Genomic DNA, 20,005 nt, shown 5'->3' on the forward strand with positions numbered 1-20,005 from the left:
TGCACCAGAACAATTGGGACAAAGGGCGCCCGTGCGGCAAAGATTAGGATCACGGGCCGAGGGATCCTCTACCAGAGGTCCTCGCCAACACGAAAACAGAGAAGCCGAGAAATCACCCACAGAGGAGGTGGGCGAGTCTCGGGAGCCGACCCCACGCCAACACGTTGATGAGTCGGCCTTACGTCGACACTTGGAGGAGCGACGCGTCGAAGAGCCGGCTCCGCGACGGCACTCGGCGGGGAAGCGACGCGTTGATGAGCGGGTTCCACACCGACACTTGGAGGAGCGGCAGCCGGCCCCGCGCCGGCACCCTGATGAGTCGGCCCTGGTCGAGAGGCTGCAGAGAAGAATCGAGGAGTTAGCAAGAAGGGTGGAGGCACGGGAGCAGTCGCCGGAACCCGAGGTACGGATGGCAGCACCATTCTCCCCAAGCATCATGGACGTACCTTTGCCGAGGGACTTTAGGTTGCCCGCCATCAAGGAGTACACGGGGGTCACTGACCCACGAGTCCACATGACGAGGTACAAGGCTGCTATGGTAATGATCGGGGCAGGGGACGCCATCATGTGCCGAGCGTTCTTGTCCACCCTGGATGGAGCGGCCCAAGACTGGTTCAACACCATCCCTGATGGGTCGATCCAAAACTTTGGGGAGTTGTCCAAGAGCTTCCTGACATACTTCTCCGGTAGCATACAGCGTAAGAAACCCTTCTCTCACCTCTGTGTAGTGAAGCAAGATAGAGGCGAGAGCCTCAAAGACTTCCTGATAAAATGGAAAAAGGAAGTCAATAACGTCTACGACTTTGACTCCAAGGGGGCGATCCCGATATTTATCCATGCCTTAAGATCAGGGTATTTCCACAAGCAGTTGAACGCCCACCACCCCCACTCTTACGAAGATCTGATAAGGACGGCTAGCCGCTATGCCGAAGCAGGGGACGTCGACAGGAAGAAGAAGGACGAAGAGGATGGAAGGAAAGGTGGGAAGCCTGGGAAAGCGGGTCCGCCCAGCCAGGCACCACCCTCGAACCACCCGACCGCAGGGAAAGGCCGAGACCACGAACGATCTCGCCTGGTCCCCTTGCGTAATCTAACTCCTCTTACCCATCCCGTCAGTGTCATTCTAAAGCAAGCTGAGGAGATGGGAATGGTAGAGTTCCCCGAGGAGTGCATGAAGGTCTCCCCAAAGGCAGACCAAACAAAGTACTGCAGGTTTCATAGTCAAGCCGGCCACGATACGAATGAGTGTCACGTTTTGAAGAGACAAATAGAAGAACTCATCCAACATGGCTACTTCCGACATTCGTCAAGCGATCCAAGCAGCAGCAACAACCGCAGCACAATCCACCAAAAAATGTCTGGAGGAATGAGGATGGCACCGAGCCGTCCACCTCGAACGCCAAAAAAAGAGACCACGACCAAATTTCTGAGCATAATGATAGCGAAAAAGAAACCGAGGTGGCGCCCAGACGACAAAAGAAGCACACCATACACTTTATCTATGGTGGACCCGCAGGGGGCGACACGCCCGCGGAAAGAAAGAAGTGGAGCCGGCAGCTATATGTGGGAGAAGTGGTGAGTCTTCCTAGAGAAAAGAAACAGAGACAGGAGGCCATCACCTTCTCTGATGATGACCTCCCAGAGGGCCCGTTACCCATCGTGATGCCCTGGTGATTAAGATGGACGTCAACGATGTCATGGTCCACCGCATCTTAATCGACACAGGAAGCTCAGTCAATGTGATGTATTACGATGCCTTCACCAAGTTAGGGATACCTAGGAACCAGCTCAAAGAAGTATGTACCCCACTCTCTGGATTTACGGGTGATTCAGTGGAGACAGAGGGGTCAGTGGTCTTACCAGTGGAGATAGACACGAGCCCTAACATTCGCAAACTTGACGTAGAATTCATCGTGGTAAGACTCGCTTGTGCGCACAACATCATATTGGGGAGGCCGACACTGGAGGACCTCAAGGCCATAGTGTCGGTGGAACACTTGTGTATGAAGTTCCATACTCCGAATGGGATAGGAGTCGTCAGAGGAGACCAGCGAGCAGCCCGCAGTTGTTACGTAAAAGCAGGCAAAAAGATTGGCAGAAAGGATCTACAAGACCACACCATCTGCAAGGATGATCGATCGGGTATGGAGCTCAGAACATTTAGTTAGATATTATTAGTAATACTTTGAAGTCATGGTCCGCCCAGACCTGTAAACAATATTTTGTAATCATGGTCTACCCAGGTTACTTTGCTCAAATAAAAGGTTCTCAACACCACCTTCGATCAACCAAAAGCCGGCCGACGCCGCATAGCGAAAAAAAAAAAAAAGGAACGAGTCGCACGCCCCGGCCACAGGTTGGCCGAGACGTGACTCGACTCGGATGGCTGAGGCACGCCTCGGCCAAGGTTCAGCCGAGGTGCCCGCCTCGACCACAGTCTGACCGAGGTACGCCTCGGCCAAGGGTTGGCCGAGGCGAGAGGCCAAGTGTTGGCCGAGGCGCCCACCTCGGCCAATGGTTGGCCGAGGAGCACGCCTCGGCCACGGTTCGGTCGAGGCGCCCGCCTCGGCCAACGCCGAAGTCCGTCTCGGCAAAAAAAAACAAAAAAAAAAACAAAAAAAAAAACAAAAGAATAAAAAATATAATAAAAATAGGCCGGAGCCTGCCCCAGCCACGATCGGTCGAGGCAACGCCTCGGCCGCGATCAGCCGAAGCACACGCCTCGGCCACGATCGGTCGAGGCGACGCCTCAGCCACGAACGGTCGAGGCGACGCCTCGGCCACGAACGGTCGAGGCGACGCCTCGGCCACGATCGGTCGAGGCGACGCCTCGGCCACGATCGGTCGAGGCGACGCCTCGGCCACGATCGGTCGAGGCGCACGCCTCGGCCACGGTCGGTCGAGGCGCACGCCTCGGCCACGGTCGGTCGAGGCGACGCCTCGGCCACGATCGGTCGAGGCGACGCCTCGGCCACGGTCAGCTGAGGCGCACGCCTCGGCCACGATCGGTCGAGGCGACGCCTCGGCCACGGTCAGCTGAGGCGCACGCCTCGGCCACGATCGGTCGAGGCGACGCCTCGGCCACGATCAGTCGAGGCGACGCCTCGGCCACTCTGCCAACCTAGGCCAAAGCCTATCTCGGCTAGCATAAGAAATAAAATAAAATCATATGTGATTTTAAAATATATATATATATATATATAAAATCACATACACAGTATCAAATAAAATCACATATCCTAAATCAAGCAGGATTCTACACAGGATCAAGATAGATTCAGCCTTACTCCAAAGTCAACTCAAACACATCCGTTGACTCAGGAGTAGGGGGACTGGTGACAGGATAATAGGGCTGGCACCCGACCCGGATCACAAATGAGCATCGGACTCAGCATCACATGGGAACTCAACGGGCAGAACTCCAACGGTTAGAATTCCAACAGGTGTCACCTTTATTGTCATTGAAGCCACCTTTGATGCCACCATTGATGAGAGAGAGTTAAAGCCTCAACGCCTCATTCATGACTCTTCATATTCTTGCCGTTAGCTCAGCTCCCCAAGGATGTCTCTTCATGTTGTTACCGTTAGGACCTAGCATAAATAGAACTTCCCTCAGCTGAGCGGGGGGCACACTGTACTTTCTATACTGAGACAAAAGCAATACAACTATTCGTTACTCTTATATTATATTTCCGGTAACATTATTACCGTCAGAGGGCATTGCAATTCCCTCAAACCATTGAGTTGGAACTCCTATGTGTCCCCCGGGAAAAAAAAAATGCAATTCCACAACTCATGGAAAAGAAAAAAATATGTGTTGACAAATTTGCCTCCAATAATAATAATAATAATAATAATAATAATAATAATAATAATAATAATAATAATAATAATAATAATAATAATTATTATTATTATTATTATTATTATTATTATTATTATTATTATTATTATTATTATTATTATTATTATTATTATTATTATTATTATTATTATTACACAAGGACATTTTAGTCTTTATATCACTTCTTTCGTTTCAATTTCTATTAATTCTATTCATTTCTACCAAACAATATAATTTTAATTCCTACTTTATTCTAACCTTATTTTTGTCCACGGTTAATTTTGTGATTCGAAGTAATCACTCGACGGGCCAACATAACCCATCAAATCAATAGCCAAAATTATTGACTATTGATTTTGCTTTGTTTTCCACTTCTCTTTCCAAAATATAACACATAAGTGTTAATTAATTATCGGAATAAGGTTCAAATTGGCAACTGAACGTAACCTGAAAATGTAATTAGGCCACTGAACGAATAAAAAGTGTAATTAGGCCAATGAACACTTCAAAAACGTGCAATTAGGCCATTGAACTCTCCAAACGTATGCAATTTCACCGGATAGCAGGTTACCATCAATTTTAACAGGTTACCTGCTTACGTGGCAGCTGAGTTGACATTTTTAATAATTTTTAAATGGTCTTTAATAATTTTTAATAATTAATTTTAATAATAAATTTTATAAAAAATTGAAAAAAAAATAAAATAAAAAATAAAATAAAGTCGTTTTTATTTTTTTAAAATTTTTTTAAATAAAAATTTATTATTAAAATTTATTAAAAATGATTTAAAATTTATTAAAAATGCCAACTCAGCTGTCACGTAAGCAGATAACCTGCTAAAATTGAGGGTAACCTGCTATCAGGTGAAATTGCACATTTTTTGAGTGTTCAGTGGCCTAATTGCACTTTTTTCGTTCAGTGGCCTAATTGCATTTTCAGGTTACGTTCAGTGGCCAATTTGAACCTTATTCCTTAATTATCTTTTACTTTAATGATATAAGAGATATTTTGGCCATCCTCCACAGAGAAAATAAAAGAAAGGTTTACTCTTTGTACATTATTCTCAAATAGTAGTTACACATTTTCCTTATTATCAAAAAGGAAGTCATGATATTTATTTAATACTCCCTCCGCCTTATATTATATGTCTGATTTTGTTAATGAGATTTGACTGAAGTTATTTTTAATTCAAATTTTTACAATGTTGTATTTAATATTAGTATATTAAATTTATATTTTAGAAACTACATTAAAAGTACTATTAAACATACAAAATTAAATTTAAAAATAGTAAAAAATAAGTAAAGAAAAAAAAAATTAATTTGATTAATGGATAGTAAATAAGATAGGTAAATTAATGGAACATATATGTAATTGATGACTATGTATCCATTGTGATGATAACATAAATTAAAAGAGAGTCCTATTGTGGGCAAAAGAATATTCTATTGACTTTATATAGAAAGAAATTAATGCGATGGATATATTTACAATGAGCAAATTTCACATTGATTCTCAATATTTACATTTATTTGCCACAATCAATATTTTAATTTAATTTCGGGTATTCCAGTATTAACAAAGAATGCTAACATATAATTTCATTATTTAAGTCTATTACCTCAATATGCAATTTATCTCACTCTTTCACTATTTCTTTTAATCGAACGAGGATATTATATGTTAGTTATCCTTTAAAAAAAAAAAAAAAAATCATATGTTAGTTATCTTTATAAACAATGGAATAATATAAATATAAACGAAGGATTGATTGTGCCAAGTAAATTAAAGTCATGGATGTGATAAAATTTTTAAAATAAAAAAATGTATAAATATGATAAAAATGACACAGAAATCAAAGTCCGTGCGGCACAACTTAACTGATCAATCAACTCAAACTAAGTTAATTAATAAACAGTTGAGGCACAACCTGATTTACCTCTTCTACTAGTCCTCAAGATAAAAGTGATGATGAGCATTTATGTTTGGGGTTCAAACTTATAACACGATAGCTAAAGACTAATTAACAAGGTGTTCGGTACGCATAAATTTCATTCCTTTGCAATTCCACAACAATAGAAATTTCATTGCTTGGTTGGAGGAAATTGCAATTCTCTCAAACCATTGAATTGAAACTCCCATGTTAAAATTGAAAAAGAAACGGAATTCACTGATTAATACTAATAATTTTTTTTATACTAATAATAATCAGTAAAATTGAAAAAAAAAAAGGGATTCTTAATTCAATAAAAATGAAAAAAGGAAACGAATGGTTGTTAAAAAAAGTCATAATAAGGATAACAGTAAAAAAAAAATCTTACCAAAAAATTTGAAAAATAAAAAAAGATCCTTAATTTACGAAAAAAAAAATGAAATTCACTGATTAATTAATACTAATAATAATCAGTAAAATAGAACAATAAAAAATTATCTATAATTTACTAAAAATAGAAAAAGAAACGAAATTCACTCATTAATACTAATAATAATCAGTTAAATAGGAAAATATAAAAGGATTATCAATCTATACTACTATTAAAAACAAAATACTCTTTCCTTACTTTCCCGTCCAATCAATAGAAAAAGAAAAAAAAAATCTATACTATAAGTAAAAATAATATTTTATTTACTTGATTTTTCGCCCAAACAATAGTAAATAATACAGATAAATTAAAAAAAGGATGGAAAAAAAAAAGAACAATAATATTTCACAATAATATTTTACATCGTCAATTAAAAATGAAATGAAAATGAGGTAAATTGAAAAAAGGAATAAACATTAATAATTGGCAGAAAATTAAAGATAGAAAAAGGAACAAAAATTAGCTTAATTGAAAAAAGAAATGAATATTAATAATTGTCTGAAAATAAAAAATGATCCATAATTGACTAAAATAGAAAAGAAAATTGTCAGATCATTGCATTTTAATTTTTCACAATAATATTACACAGTATAATACATCAAATCACAATTGTGTCATAAATCTTTAACAAATATAGAAGGAAATGAATAGTAATAGTTCACTGCAAATAAAAAATGATCCATAATTGACTAATGTGAAAAAAATAAATGGTTAGATCATTGCATTTTAATTAAAAATGGAAGGGAAACTAAAATTGAACGGAAATATTTCAATTGGTTGGGCTAAAATAATTGACTGAAAAATGAATCTAATATTACTAATTGACTGAAAATATAAAAAGAAATGAATATTAATAATTGACTGTAAATAAAAAATAATTCATAATTGACTAAAATAAAAAAAAAAATGGTTAGATCATTGCATTTTAATTAAAAATGAAATGGAAATTTAAAATTAGAGGAAAATATTTCAATAATAATATTCTACATTATCAATAGTAAATGCATATTTTAAACAATAGTAATTGTAAATTAAAAATGGAACGGAAATATTTCAATAATAATATCTACATCATCAATTAAAAATGGAACAAAAATTATGTAAAAATATCACTGCAAAAATATTCTAATTGACTAATTGATTGAAAAAAAAAATAATAATTGGCTGAAAATGAATCTGATATTACTAATTGACTGAAAATGTAAAAGGTTAATTAATTGAGTGATATTCTACCATTACATATTTTTACCCAAGTAACCTGTTCTGATGGATTGAAGGTGTTAGCTCTAGACGAAGATGAACAAGATTGTGTTGTCACTACCAATGTCTTCTACAAAGAGGTTTCGATAATGTGTAAATATAATCGGTGATATTAAGTTTTTTTTTTAAATGAAAAAATTGCTATATATCTAGACAAAAAAATGTATCTTCCATACAAATGAATAAAAATAGCAATCCATGCCGGCATGGGCAGCTCAACTGGTCATAGAGGTGAAGTTTGGAAAGAAGGATAACAATTCATTTCTATAACTGAGTTGTTAGAGAACGAGCACATTTGTCTAATTTATGAAAATACTAAACAATGATAAATAAAATCTTCAAAGTTATTATAGGCTTATAGCACCGCATGCGTGCATCTAGACATTAGCTTTAATTTGAGTAATTATTTGCACAAATTCAAGCAATGTTAACATCAAAATATATAAATGATCCAAACCATATATTTAATTACACTATATAACATTTGATGTTTTAATTTAAATAATTATATATCGATTCATATATTCTTAATATATTACAACAAATCCATTCTGTGCATCGCACGAGTGCAAATACTAGTATATATAAGAGCAACATTATCAGCTGGGGATATTAGGGGGAGAATGTTAAAGTGATTGATTAGGAAAGAGAATGTGGGAGGGGAGGAAAAAAAAAAAAAGGAGAAAGCTGAAATTATTATTATTTTTTTAAATTATTGCGTCAGGCGCGATGTCAGCATTTGGTTGTGCGTGAACGCGCACAACTTTTGTTGTTTTGTTTTGTTTGTTTTTCTCCCTGACATTATTTCAACATTTGCAGACTAATTATTTTTTAAATAACACTTCCCCCCATCAATTATTAACTTTGTTTGAGAAATTTAATATAAGAAATAATCCCAAATTCTCTCCTAATTTGGATGCTATTAATGACGACATCGTTTTGGATCAGGTCTACTAGGTAGGATATAATTTGCCATTTATTACTGTCTTGAAATTATCCCAATTGAAAGGGGTAAAAGTGTGAATTGAGATACAAACTAGGGACCTTTTGGACCAAATATGTTTCCACTATTCCTGTTTGGAATATTATTCAATGCGAAAACACAGAAAGTTGTCTTCTATTAGCAAAGAGATGGGAGCTGAGATTCTATAAAAAGGTGCCACTCTTTACTGCCATAGTGCCATAGCAAACACTTTAAAAGTAAGAAACTGGCTGTGTATATATACACATATCTATATATATGGCAAGTGTAGAAGAGAAAGGGGTTGATGATGGTTACACAAAAGATGGAACAGTTGACCTCAGGGGCAACCCTGTTCTTCGATCCAAGAGAGGTGGCTGGACTGCCTGTTCCTTTGTTGTTGGTACTCTCTCTCTCTCTCTCTCTCTTTCTCTCTCCACCTTCTAAAGTTACACACTCCATGAGAATTTACATTATATTCTTCAATGCCCCAGTATCATAGACCAGTGGTCAAAAGTTTGAGTGTGAATGTCGTGTTCAACAATTATCCGAGTTCGAATCTTCACTAGAGGAGGATCTCAGTTGAAAAATAAAATAAAAACAAAGAAAAAAAAAAAAAAAAAGCAAACACTCAAGCCTTGCTTTCTTGTTTCCCGTGACAGAAATTTAATTTAGGTCATGAATCAAGGTCCATCTTTCAGTGTGAATCTCATCCAAAATGTTATATATATATATATATATATATATATATATGTATGTGTGTATGTGTGTGTGTGTGTTACTGTTAACATGTTATATGTCTGTAAATAAACTTTGCTTTTAATCTATATCGCGAATCAGGGTCCACCTTGCATCTAAAATGATGTACCATTTTATGAGCCAATATTGACTGGCTACTTATTTACTATTTATATAGTTTACTATAAATAACATTCACTGTTAAGTCAATTAAAGAAACAAACACAACTATCATGGGTCGTACCTCCGATGTTGTTTTGTTCTCACCCCTGCCAATGTAACAACACAATTTCCTGTTAGTTTACACTAGTATAGGTTGAAGCCACTTAATATTTATTTTCTTTAAATTCCTTGAGACCTAAATTTAGAGAAAAGGTTATGTATTGAGGTCATGTTAGAGAAAAGAATACTCAATAAATAAATATATATATATATATATATATATATATATATATATATATATATATATATATATATATTTATTTATTTATTTATAACTCATTATCTAAAATACATTTTATAAACTTAATGGATTTATTATTAGCAAATATAAGGAAGAGAAAATTTATAATATATTTATAATGGACAAAAACCAAAGGGAAAGTAATTATTTTCATCCATAAATTATAAATAAATAGTACTTTTTGTTCTTCAAGTATACAATTGTTAAGTTGTCATTTAATTATTTGTGAAGTAACTTATTTAACATAATCCAAATAAAACTCATGGATAAAAAAAAAAAATTATTTTTTAGACAATTGAGGGATAAAAAAAATAACATATATAATTGAAAGATGCAAAATGTTATTTCTTTATAAGTCGTTGACAAAAAGTGATAACTTTCCAAAATAAAAATATTTTCATATATCACTTAATCAATATATTAAATACGGAGTATAATTTTCCAAATATATGTCTGTTTGTTCAAAAGATAATATTTTCAAAATCAAAAAAATATTAAAGAGAAATTTGGAATATATATATATATATAGAGGATTTTTTCCCTTTCTAAGAAAATATTTTGGTTCCTCCCCTAACACATATATATCTCTCTCCAAGTCAAAATCAGTCAAATAAATCTGCTCCCCACAACACCAACCTTGCCGGGCGCATTCTTTGAGTTTGGTCATCCTCTTCACACACTTTTGACCTAACATATTACATATATAGTAGATAGAATAGATTCTCGTCTATCTAAACTACATGTGCTCTAACTCCTCATATTTATTTTTAAATTTTTTTAAAAACAAAAATTATTAAATCATACAATTCAATAAAAGAAAATACTCCCTATCAGGACTATATGGTCTAATGGTACCCGAGTTGGACTTTCATTTGGAAGATTATGAGTTCGAGCCTCAGTGGAGGCGTTTATTGGTTCTTTGTGTTTCAGTAGGTTCAGAAAGTATATGAACAGATATTACAATGTAATAGAGCCAGTAACTTTATAGTTGACTGAGGTAAAATTATCTTATCTGTTTTCTCAATCTGCTAAAACACAGAGTTAATATCATACCCACGAAGACTCAAACTCATGACCTCCCCATTTGAGAAACCCACTTCGTATTACTAAACCACAAAGTCATGACCTATTTATATATTAATTGATTGGTTGTGAACCAATTATTCTATATATCGCGAGGTATCACATTTTTTTTTAATCTTTCCCTTTGTTATTATTGAAAATATCAATGTAATTAATGAACAGAAGTAAATAGAGGTTGAAGTTGCCAGTAGGCCGGGGCCTCCATTTTCTATTTCAAATCTTGGATATATATGTGCTTCTTTGTCACAATTATTTCCCAACCAACTTGCAATAATGTGGTACCAATTGTACGTGCATGATATCATTACATAAGTTTTGCTACCTTAAAATCAGAGTTCTTGAGTTTGAATATTGAGAATGTCCTGCAACTAAGTTAATTATCAAAATGGTCCCTTGACTATAACAAAATTACCAATTTAGTCCTTGACTATTTTTGTTGACCAATTAAGTCACTCAACTTTAAAAATCTTAACCAATTTGATTCTCCGCTTGTTTTGCCGTTAGACATCTGTTAACTTAGAATCAAATTGATAATTTCGCTATAATCAAACGTGTTGCGAGATTAACCGAGATGATTTTTTTTTTTTAACAGTATACGAAGTATTTGAACGAATGGCATATTATGGGATCTCATCAAACTTGGTTCTATACTTAACCCAGAAGCTGCATCAAGGCACTGTGAAATCAGCCAACAATGTTACAAATTGGGTTGGCACCATTTGGATGACCCCAATCTTGGGTGCCTACGTGGCCGACGCTTTTCTCGGTCGTTACTGGACTTTCTTAATCGCCTGTGCTATTTATCTTTCGGTATGTGCCTTACATTATTTTGTCTTCAATTTCCTTATATTTTCCTTCCTTCCTTCTCTAATGTAACATTATTGTATGGATTCTGGTCGTGTTTGGTAAAATAGTTAACCTATAAGTTAATGTTAATTTATTTGACCACTGTTAGTTGTTTGACTTAGTTTAAAAATCAATATAAATGTTTGGTTAATTAGTTTTTTTTTTTTTTTTTCAAAATGCTAAAATTCAAAAAGATACTCAAAGCAATTTTTCAATTAACTTTTTGAGAAAATAAATTATATCAAACAGCTATCAGCTAACAGTTAATTTACCAAATATATTTTTACAATCAGCTAATGTTATCAACTAGTTATACCCGACCCTCTAATTAATTCAATCAGCTAACAACCATTTACCAAACATGGTCTCTATCTTCTTCGCATTTCACAATTACAATACTTATCAGAGTTACCAAAAGTGATTTTTAAAAAAATTGTGCACCTATAAAAACAATTTTCATAATTCTTTATTAGTAATGAAGTACGAAGTATCATGCATAATGACTCGTAGAGTGTTGTAGAGTTAAAAAAAAAATGATAAAAACTTTTTCTTGATTTGACAATCAATTAATGAAAATTAAGACATTAATTAAAATTTGTCCTCATTTGAATATCTAATGATTTTTATTTTTTTTTAAGTATATAACTTTAATTGTTCTATGAAACAATGAATTTTAAATTCAGGTTACTTAGTTTGAACACAATAGCAAAGTTGTTGACTTGTCGTGTTGCCGGATAAGCAATAATATATACATATAATTTGCAGAGATTCAGTAATTAACAAATTTAATGATTATCTTAATCAGAAGAAAGCATGCAATAATCATAGGAATAGTTTAGTGGCTACTAACCATGTGGCCATCTTTAAGAATTCAGTAGCAGTAGTTAACTGTGTTTTCTGTACAGCTAGCAGCTAGCTAGGATCTGACTATCGAAAGGTCTTCTTTTCTTCTTTTTCTTTGGGCATTTTGTTTCTACTGAAACTGACAACCAACAAGTGGGATCATTGTTTAATTTGGTCCTAAATCATGCATGATTTTAATTTTAAAAAATATATGTGGTGTATAATTATAAAAATATTTTTTTAGTACTATTATCTCTGTTACAATGTAATATTATGCACTCACTCAAGTTCGAACCTGTAATCTCCCATCTGGGAGAGCCACAGTTATAAAAATGTTAGTGTCTCTTTTATATTTATAATAATATAATAATAGTATATATAGACATGATATATTTTTAATATTGTACAAATTTTCCCATCACATAATATATAGCATGGGTTTATTTTGTTTAATGTAGAAAAAGAAAAAAGTGAAGCTTTCAATTATTGGTGATGAGTTGATTTCAATATTCGCTATCAGGCGTACAAAATTATTATCTTTAGCTGTTTCACTTTATTTTTAGATTGGTTCTAAGTTATTGCAATATTGGTCCCTTACTAAAATTTTTAATTTTATGTCAGTAAGTTCAAACGTCAAGATCAGCTCGACAATAATGTTAAAAAAATTAATTCACTAGTTGTCAAAATACTTTGACCGTAATGTTATTTTCATGAGTAGCGATTGACATTGATTTTGTTCAATTTTATATGACTTTCTCAAATATTCCATACTCAATATACAAAATACTCTTACTACATGTAGTAGAGTGAAGCTAAGTTTGATAAATGTTTCATAAATTGAAAATAATTTGATTGGATATATTGTACAGAAATTTTTCCTTTTTAAAATATTTCATCTTCAAAACTCGTTTCAAAAATGTTTATGTGTCATTTTTTAAATAATCAAAAGTTGACTGGAGAAGGCATCTCCAATTGATAAAGATGGCGATCAGTTTGGTCATCATCTCCAACGACAGAGAAGGCAACCGGTTTGGCTGCCATCTCCGTCATTTGGTTTCTAGAAAAAGTCATGTTTGTCAGAATGTTATCGGAGCTCTGCTGGTGCATTATTGACCTACTATTGCAGGTCACTATTAGGATTTTGAGCTTTGATACACTAAATTAATATGTTAATGTGTGTAATTACTACTTTCAAATTTTGATGACCTAATTGACTTCTTAGATAAAGTTTGACGGTGTATTTGACCATTTTTTTTATTTTTAATTAAGAAATAATCAATATTTATGCATATTAAAAAAATACTAACAATATACACCTATGTTTTTATATTTTCACTTTTTCCAGTGTTGCGTTTCTTGTATTTTCTGAAATTATTGTTTTCCTGTTTCCCCATTTCCATGCTACATTTCACCACTTTTGTTTTCTATATTTTTTAAAATTATTTTTTTTTTCCCTTTTTCTCGTTTCCATGTTACAAACACCAAAAGTGAAACGATTTTTATAGGTCGAAAAATCAATTCTGAATTTTAATCATTTAAAAAATAGTACACACTTATTCTTAATTTTTTTTGGATAACCAGAAAAATTCACAATTATTTATTTATTCGTTACTCTTTACTAACGTGATATACTCTAATTGATCATAGGGAATGGGTCTATTGACACTAGCGGTATCCATCCATGGCCTAAAGCCTCCCCATTGTTCCGACCCGAATGCGGCCGACTGTCCAAAGGCAACCACATTGCAACTGGCCGTCTTTTTCGGGGCACTCTACACCTTAGCCATCGGCACCGGGGGCACGAAGCCCAACATATCAACGATTGGCGCCGACCAATTCGACGAGCATGACCCCAAGGAGAAAGGTCACAAGCTCTCATTCTTCAACTGGTGGATGTTTAGCATATTTTTTGGCACACTCTTTGCCAACACTGTTTTGGTGTACATTCAAGACAATGTGGGCTGGACCCTTGGGTATGGGCTCCCAACCGCGGGCCTGGCGATATCCATACTCATATTTTTGGCAGGAACACCTTTCTATAGGCACAAGAAGCCCAGTGGAAGCCCATTTACAAGAATGGCTAGGGTCATAGTTGCTGCCCTTAGGAAGTGGAGTGTACCAGTCCCTGCTGACCCTAAGGAATTGTATGAACTTGACTTGGATGAGTATGCCAAGAATGGGAAATACAGAATTGATTCTACAACATCTTTGAGGTTTGTATTAGAATCTACAAGAGAATTGTATGTATGTCAAGTATGAAATTTTCAAACCCGGGCTGGTTCCGTGCTGAACCTACCGCCTCTCAGTATAGGGATGTCAATCGGGTCAGCCCGTTCGATTTCGGGCTAGCCTTGTCAGGTTGTCGGGCTTGTCGATTATTTTATTATTGGGTTTGAGTGGGCCCTAACTCTAGACCTTAGGTTGTCGGGTTTATCAGACAGACTGAACCATCTGAACTAAAATTGAAAACTAGGGATGAGTACCCATATTTAGAGCCGTAAAAATGATCCAATTTGCCGAATTAGACCAGTTTAGCCCCTTTTTAGGCGGGTCGGACTGTATATTTCTCCGACCCAGCCCAAATGGATCACGCCGTTTAGCCTCTAAGGGGTACCCAAATTATACTGGTTGACCTCATGACTTTTGTAACCAACATACCAATCTGTATAATCTGTCACCCCTACTCCTACTCACACCACAAGCATTATGGTGTTATATAATTATATAACACATTATATATATCCGATAGTCTTAGGCCAAGCTCGGGATTTCTCAAGCCCGGTTGACTTAGGATCAAGGGCCAATTAGAGTTGGCGGTGTTGAACATACCGCCCCTCTATATAGGGTAGTCTTAGACTCTTAGGTCAAGTTAGCTTGGGATTTCCCGAGCCCGACTGATTTAGGATCAAGGGTCAATTCAGGATTAGTTCGATGCTGAATCAACTCGTGATCACCTTTGTTAGAGATAATTTGATCTTAAACTTGGTGCCACACTCTAACTAATACTATATATGTGTAGGTTTATGGACAAGGCTGGTGTGAAAACAGGTTCCACAAGTCCATGGATGCTGTGCACAGTGACAGAAATAGAAGAAACCAAACAAATGCTAAAAATGCTACCAATCTTGGTAGCCACATTCATCCCAAGCACAATGATTGCACAAATCAACACACTCTTTGTGAAGCAAGGCACCACTCTCAACAGAAGAGTAGGCAACTTCAACATCCCTCCAGCCAGTCTAGCCGGTTTCGTCACCATATCGCTGCTCGTCTCAGTTGCTATATACGACCGGTTCTTCGTCCCCCTCATCAAGAAATGGACTAGAAACCCGAGAGGGATAAATCTTCTCCAACGTATGGGAATAGGTACAGCTCTCCACATTGTCATCATGGTAGTGGCTTCGTTAACCGAGAAGTACAGGCTCAGTGTGGCTAGAGACCATGGCGTCGTCGAGAATGGAGGCCAAGTCCCCTTATCCATATTCATCTTGCTCCCTCAGTTCATCCTGATGGGAACTGCTGACGCATTCCTCGAAGTCGCCAAGATTGAGTTCTTCTATGACCAAGCACCAGAGAGCATGAAGAGCTTGGGGACATCCTATTCCATGACAACCTTAGGAGTTGGGAACTTCCTCAGCAGTGTTTTGCTCTCCAATGTTTCGCGCATCACAAAAAGGAACGGGCACCGAGGATGGATCCTCAACAACCTCAACGCCTCCCACCTCGACTACTACTACGCCTTCTTCGCGATACTTAATGCCCTCAACTTCATTTTCTTCCTAGTTGTGTCTAGGTTTTATGTGTACAAGGCTGAGGTTTCTGACTCCATGGTTGTCTTGAGACAAGAGTTGGAGGTTGGGACAAAACACAAAGTTAATAGCCAAGAAACATCCAGGAAATAGACTAATTAACTAAGAACATTATATTATATTTCTTGTTTCAGTACAAACACATCTTTTTTCAGCTTATATATAGCCCTTTTTTTTTTTTTTTTGAATTTTTCATTTTTCCAGACAAGACAGGGACTGACTGGAAAGGCTGATTAGACGACTCACGATTCACGAGTAAATATGATGAAAATTTCAGTACACTTGTGTCAAACTAAACCAATTTGTTGTATCATGATATTCAGAAAAATAAGAACCTGGAATCTTACAAAAACAGAAAAATTAAAGAAAAATGAAAAAGTGTATCCATGACATTAGTTTTGGGAATGTTGTGTTACCTAAGATTAGACAAAACTAATAAAATCTGCAGATTTTCCTTAAAAAAGCAATGTATGTTTATTTTGTTGTGTACTTGTTATGCTGTACAGTGAACTGAAGTTATGAATATTTGCAGCCATTTCCTCTCAGCCCCTCCTCTTGGCCAACTGGAAACTCTTCTTAAGAAAGTGGTTAGCAACTTTATCATTCCTATAACATAATACTCTCAAGATTGTGTTGGGGTCTGATCTGTGCCATCTTCCTGTGGTTGGGGGCATTGGGAGCTTCTGCCCAGGCCCCATTAGCCCTATCCCACTGGCTTCACAGGCCAAAAGGCTGAAGTTTTCGACTAATTGTTGAGTTGATTGCCCCATTAGTGCCACTACTCCTTCCACTGCTTGTGCCTCTTTGTCCACCACATCTTCTGCCATCAATCCTTCCCCACATGTGTAGAACAGGCGCTTAAGGTTGTCGAAGTCCTCCTCGATGAGCTCGTGATCCGCCCTGGTGAACACCCGGGAGCTCCCCCCAGCTAGGAGGACCATGAGGAAGGCCTCGAAGCAGGCCTTCATGACTTCCTTGATGGAAATTGGTTGTGCCCTTTCGGTCACAATTGCGCATAGAAGGGTGAGGTTTTGCTTTAAGATTCTTAGAGCTGGGCGGATGCGCGAGTTCTCTACATCCCGGAGGTACAGGCTGCCATAGAAGACGGAGTTGGAGTCGAGGAAGATGAGGCGGTAGGCTGCGATTTCTGACACGATTTGGCAGGCTACTTGGACAGTTGAGCGGGCCTGATCGAAGTAAGAACAGCTCGGCCTTCGGGGCGAAGGGACTACTCTGGGGTTCAGAGCCAGGGATTTTTCCAGGGAATTGAGGTGGGAGAGAATATAGTGCAAGGTGTTCAGTCTGATGTAGAGGCGTTGCGTCCCCCGGCTCGTGGAAGGCCGGGGATGGTTGCCTTCGTTTATCAGCTTCTGGTTCTCACTGTCTATTCCCACTTTGCAGGCTGCTCTCTTCCACATCCTGAAAAACCTTGAGTCCTGGCTGCACCTTGTCAGGGGAGGCAATGCAGGGATGTAACTCTGTTTTGATCCTGTAGGAAAACAGTAAAAGTCTGATAGTTGGATTGCACATTTATGTTTATATATATTATATATGCAGAAATGCTGGATTCAGATCTTTACCGCATGATATGATGAAAGTAATGTACTCTCGGACAATCTGCTCAAAACCATCTGCAAGGTTTCTGACAAAATCCTCAGAGATGCTAACAGGGATTTCAAAGAAACTGTCCACAACTTCCTTGGCCTGCCTCATTAGCTCAACTGCAGACTGCGCGTATGGTTCATTCTTGGACTTTGGATTCCATGTCTGCAACAAGTAAACAAAAACATGGAACCTTAAAAAGACATTAAAGGGTTGCACCGGGTAAACTCCGTCTTATGATCTTAGGCAGTAAAAGACGTTAAGGAAGTAAACCAGCATAGGTTACCCATAGCTGACTTGCTCAAATTAAGAAGGCCAAAAGGCCATTCCAGTTGAGAATCCAACTTGTAACCTAATAGTTACCAAATTCTGCCCATTGACTTTAGCAACAAATGAACACTAAATCAGCCAAAATTGTCCATAACTAAGAAATCTAATAGGTCGCTTCCTTTGGGAATCGAATTTGTAACTTTGTGATTACCAAATACCAGTCTAATTGGGGTTGGAACTTGCCTCAGTGTCTTTTGCTCTTTGGATAATCTCCCTGCACTTCTTCAATTTCTCCTGAATCCATTGTCTCAACAGGGTTATGACGACTGAATCAACTTCATAAGAAGCCATCTCTCTGATCATGGCTTTCCCTCCATCCTCGCATTCCTCAGTGTCCTCAGCCACCATCTTCAACAGCACCTTCTCCAGCTTCCCAGCTTTCTGCAGCAGCACAACTGTTTCATTGGTGAGCGATGTCACGCCGGCCAAGTACTGCTTTAGCAGCGTCCCGTAACACTCGTGCAGCGCCACCGCAGCTACTCCGGCCGCCACCGGGTGCCATTTCTTCAGCACCGGACTGTACATCTGCCTCTCCTTCCCGGCCAATTCCTCCGTCCCGTCAGCTAATTCTATCAGCGTTTGGCTCGCTTCATGCATCTGTAGCGTCCTCGCGTTTATGTTCCTTTCTTCCAACATCTGTTCCACACCAAATTAATGTTATAACTGTGTGAGAGTGAGAACTGAATGTGTTTATTCATCATTTAACAAAGAGAATAAATAGAGAACAATTCACAGAAGAAGGAAACTAGTTACACAAGACAAAGGACTAGACAAAAGACTAACTAACACAAACTAAGTCTCAACACCTTTGTGAATGCATTTCTGATGGATGATCTGATGAACTTATCCACCCGATTTCCTGCGGAGTAGTTCTCTGGAAATGCCCTTTTCTCAGTGGTGGCGGCGTATCCCCGGACGTCTTCTTCCAAGATTTTGGTGGCTGAGAAAACTAAAGGGAGAACGGCTTCCATCAACCCCATAGATCCCCTGTCGAAGTTCTCATGGTAAGCCAGCAACTTCTTCTCCGACCACTGTTTCATGGAGGTCATAACATTCGCCAGCATCTTCACATACAGAAGATCCTTGTCGGCTTTCTTCGCGTCATTCGCCACCTCTGCAAGCATTGCTAGCGACGCTCCCAGAAGATCAGGCTCCACCTGGCCTGTAACACATTAAAACCACTCACTAAATAAAACAATGTTCAATGGTTAAGACATATTAATAAAATATATGGCAGTATAAGAAAAGTGATAAGATGTGTAGCATTACTAGTGATGAAATACTGCTCGAAGAGCACCCAGGTGAGGCAGAGATTGTGAACGGCCTTGTTTATCCCGAGCGTCGACCATGTCTTCTTCATGAGCTCAAGAAGCTCGTCCACCTGGTCCAGGACGCGGGTCTCGTCTTTCAAGTCGAAAATGCAGCCGAGAAGCGAGATGTAGATGTGAACGTTGAAAGGGTAGCCGTCGGCCCAGTGGGAAACGTCGACGGGGGACCCGTCGGGGCTCCGCCAGGCCAAGGAGACGACGGAGTTGACGAGGCCTTTCATCAAGTCGGAATTCTTGCCGGTGTCGATCGCCTTGCTCTGCGCGGCCTTGAGGATTTCCCGGAAGCGGGCGGCGTGCGGGTTGTTCTTTTCGAGGGGGACTGAAGGGTGTCGGAGCAGGCCGGCCTCCAGGATCTTCAGCTGACGCTTCTGCCATGCATGGTACTCCTGTGGATCGATGAATTCTGATGATTTGAGGTGGCGTAGTAACTCTAATGGAAGGATGATTGTCTCTGCTCGCCTGTTCATCTGCATCATATCCCCAAGTTTACCAATCCACAAAACATTATAATAACAAGAAAACACTCCAAAATGAT

At 37.8% G+C, this 20,005-nt stretch overlaps 2 protein-coding genes across 2 annotated transcripts in view; one reads left to right on the forward strand and one right to left on the reverse strand.

Moving 5' to 3' along the window:
- Positions 1 to 8,603: 8,603 nt before the first annotated feature.
- On the forward strand, positions 8,604 to 16,350 carry LOC109176505 (protein NRT1/ PTR FAMILY 5.2-like). The gene is made up of 4 exons (XM_019325953.1): positions 8,604 to 8,831; positions 11,305 to 11,522; positions 14,049 to 14,614; positions 15,421 to 16,350. Exons 1-4 carry the CDS (start codon positions 8,708 to 8,710, stop codon positions 16,301 to 16,303), a joined length of 1,791 nt encoding a protein of 596 aa, XP_019181498.1. The 5' UTR covers positions 8,604 to 8,707; the 3' UTR covers positions 16,304 to 16,350.
- Positions 16,351 to 16,576: 226 nt separating this feature from the next.
- Positions 16,577 to 20,005, reverse strand: part of LOC109176504 — a 4,670-nt gene continuing 1,241 nt past the window's right edge. The window contains exons 2-6 of the mRNA XM_019325952.1: positions 19,412 to 19,937; positions 18,949 to 19,304; positions 18,326 to 18,778; positions 17,791 to 17,977; positions 16,577 to 17,699 (exon numbers count right to left, since the gene is read on the reverse strand). Coding sequence (XP_019181497.1) covers positions 16,753 to 17,699; positions 17,791 to 17,977; positions 18,326 to 18,778; positions 18,949 to 19,304; positions 19,412 to 19,937 — 2,469 coding nt within the window. The 3' untranslated portion in view covers positions 16,577 to 16,752. The remainder of the gene's footprint in view (positions 17,700 to 17,790; positions 17,978 to 18,325; positions 18,779 to 18,948; positions 19,305 to 19,411; positions 19,938 to 20,005) is intronic.

Source organism: Ipomoea nil, unplaced genomic scaffold, assembly GCF_001879475.1.
Source record: "Ipomoea nil cultivar Tokyo-kokei standard unplaced genomic scaffold, Asagao_1.1 scaffold0706, whole genome shotgun sequence".
Classification (NCBI taxonomy): domain Eukaryota; kingdom Viridiplantae; phylum Streptophyta; class Magnoliopsida; order Solanales; family Convolvulaceae; genus Ipomoea; species Ipomoea nil.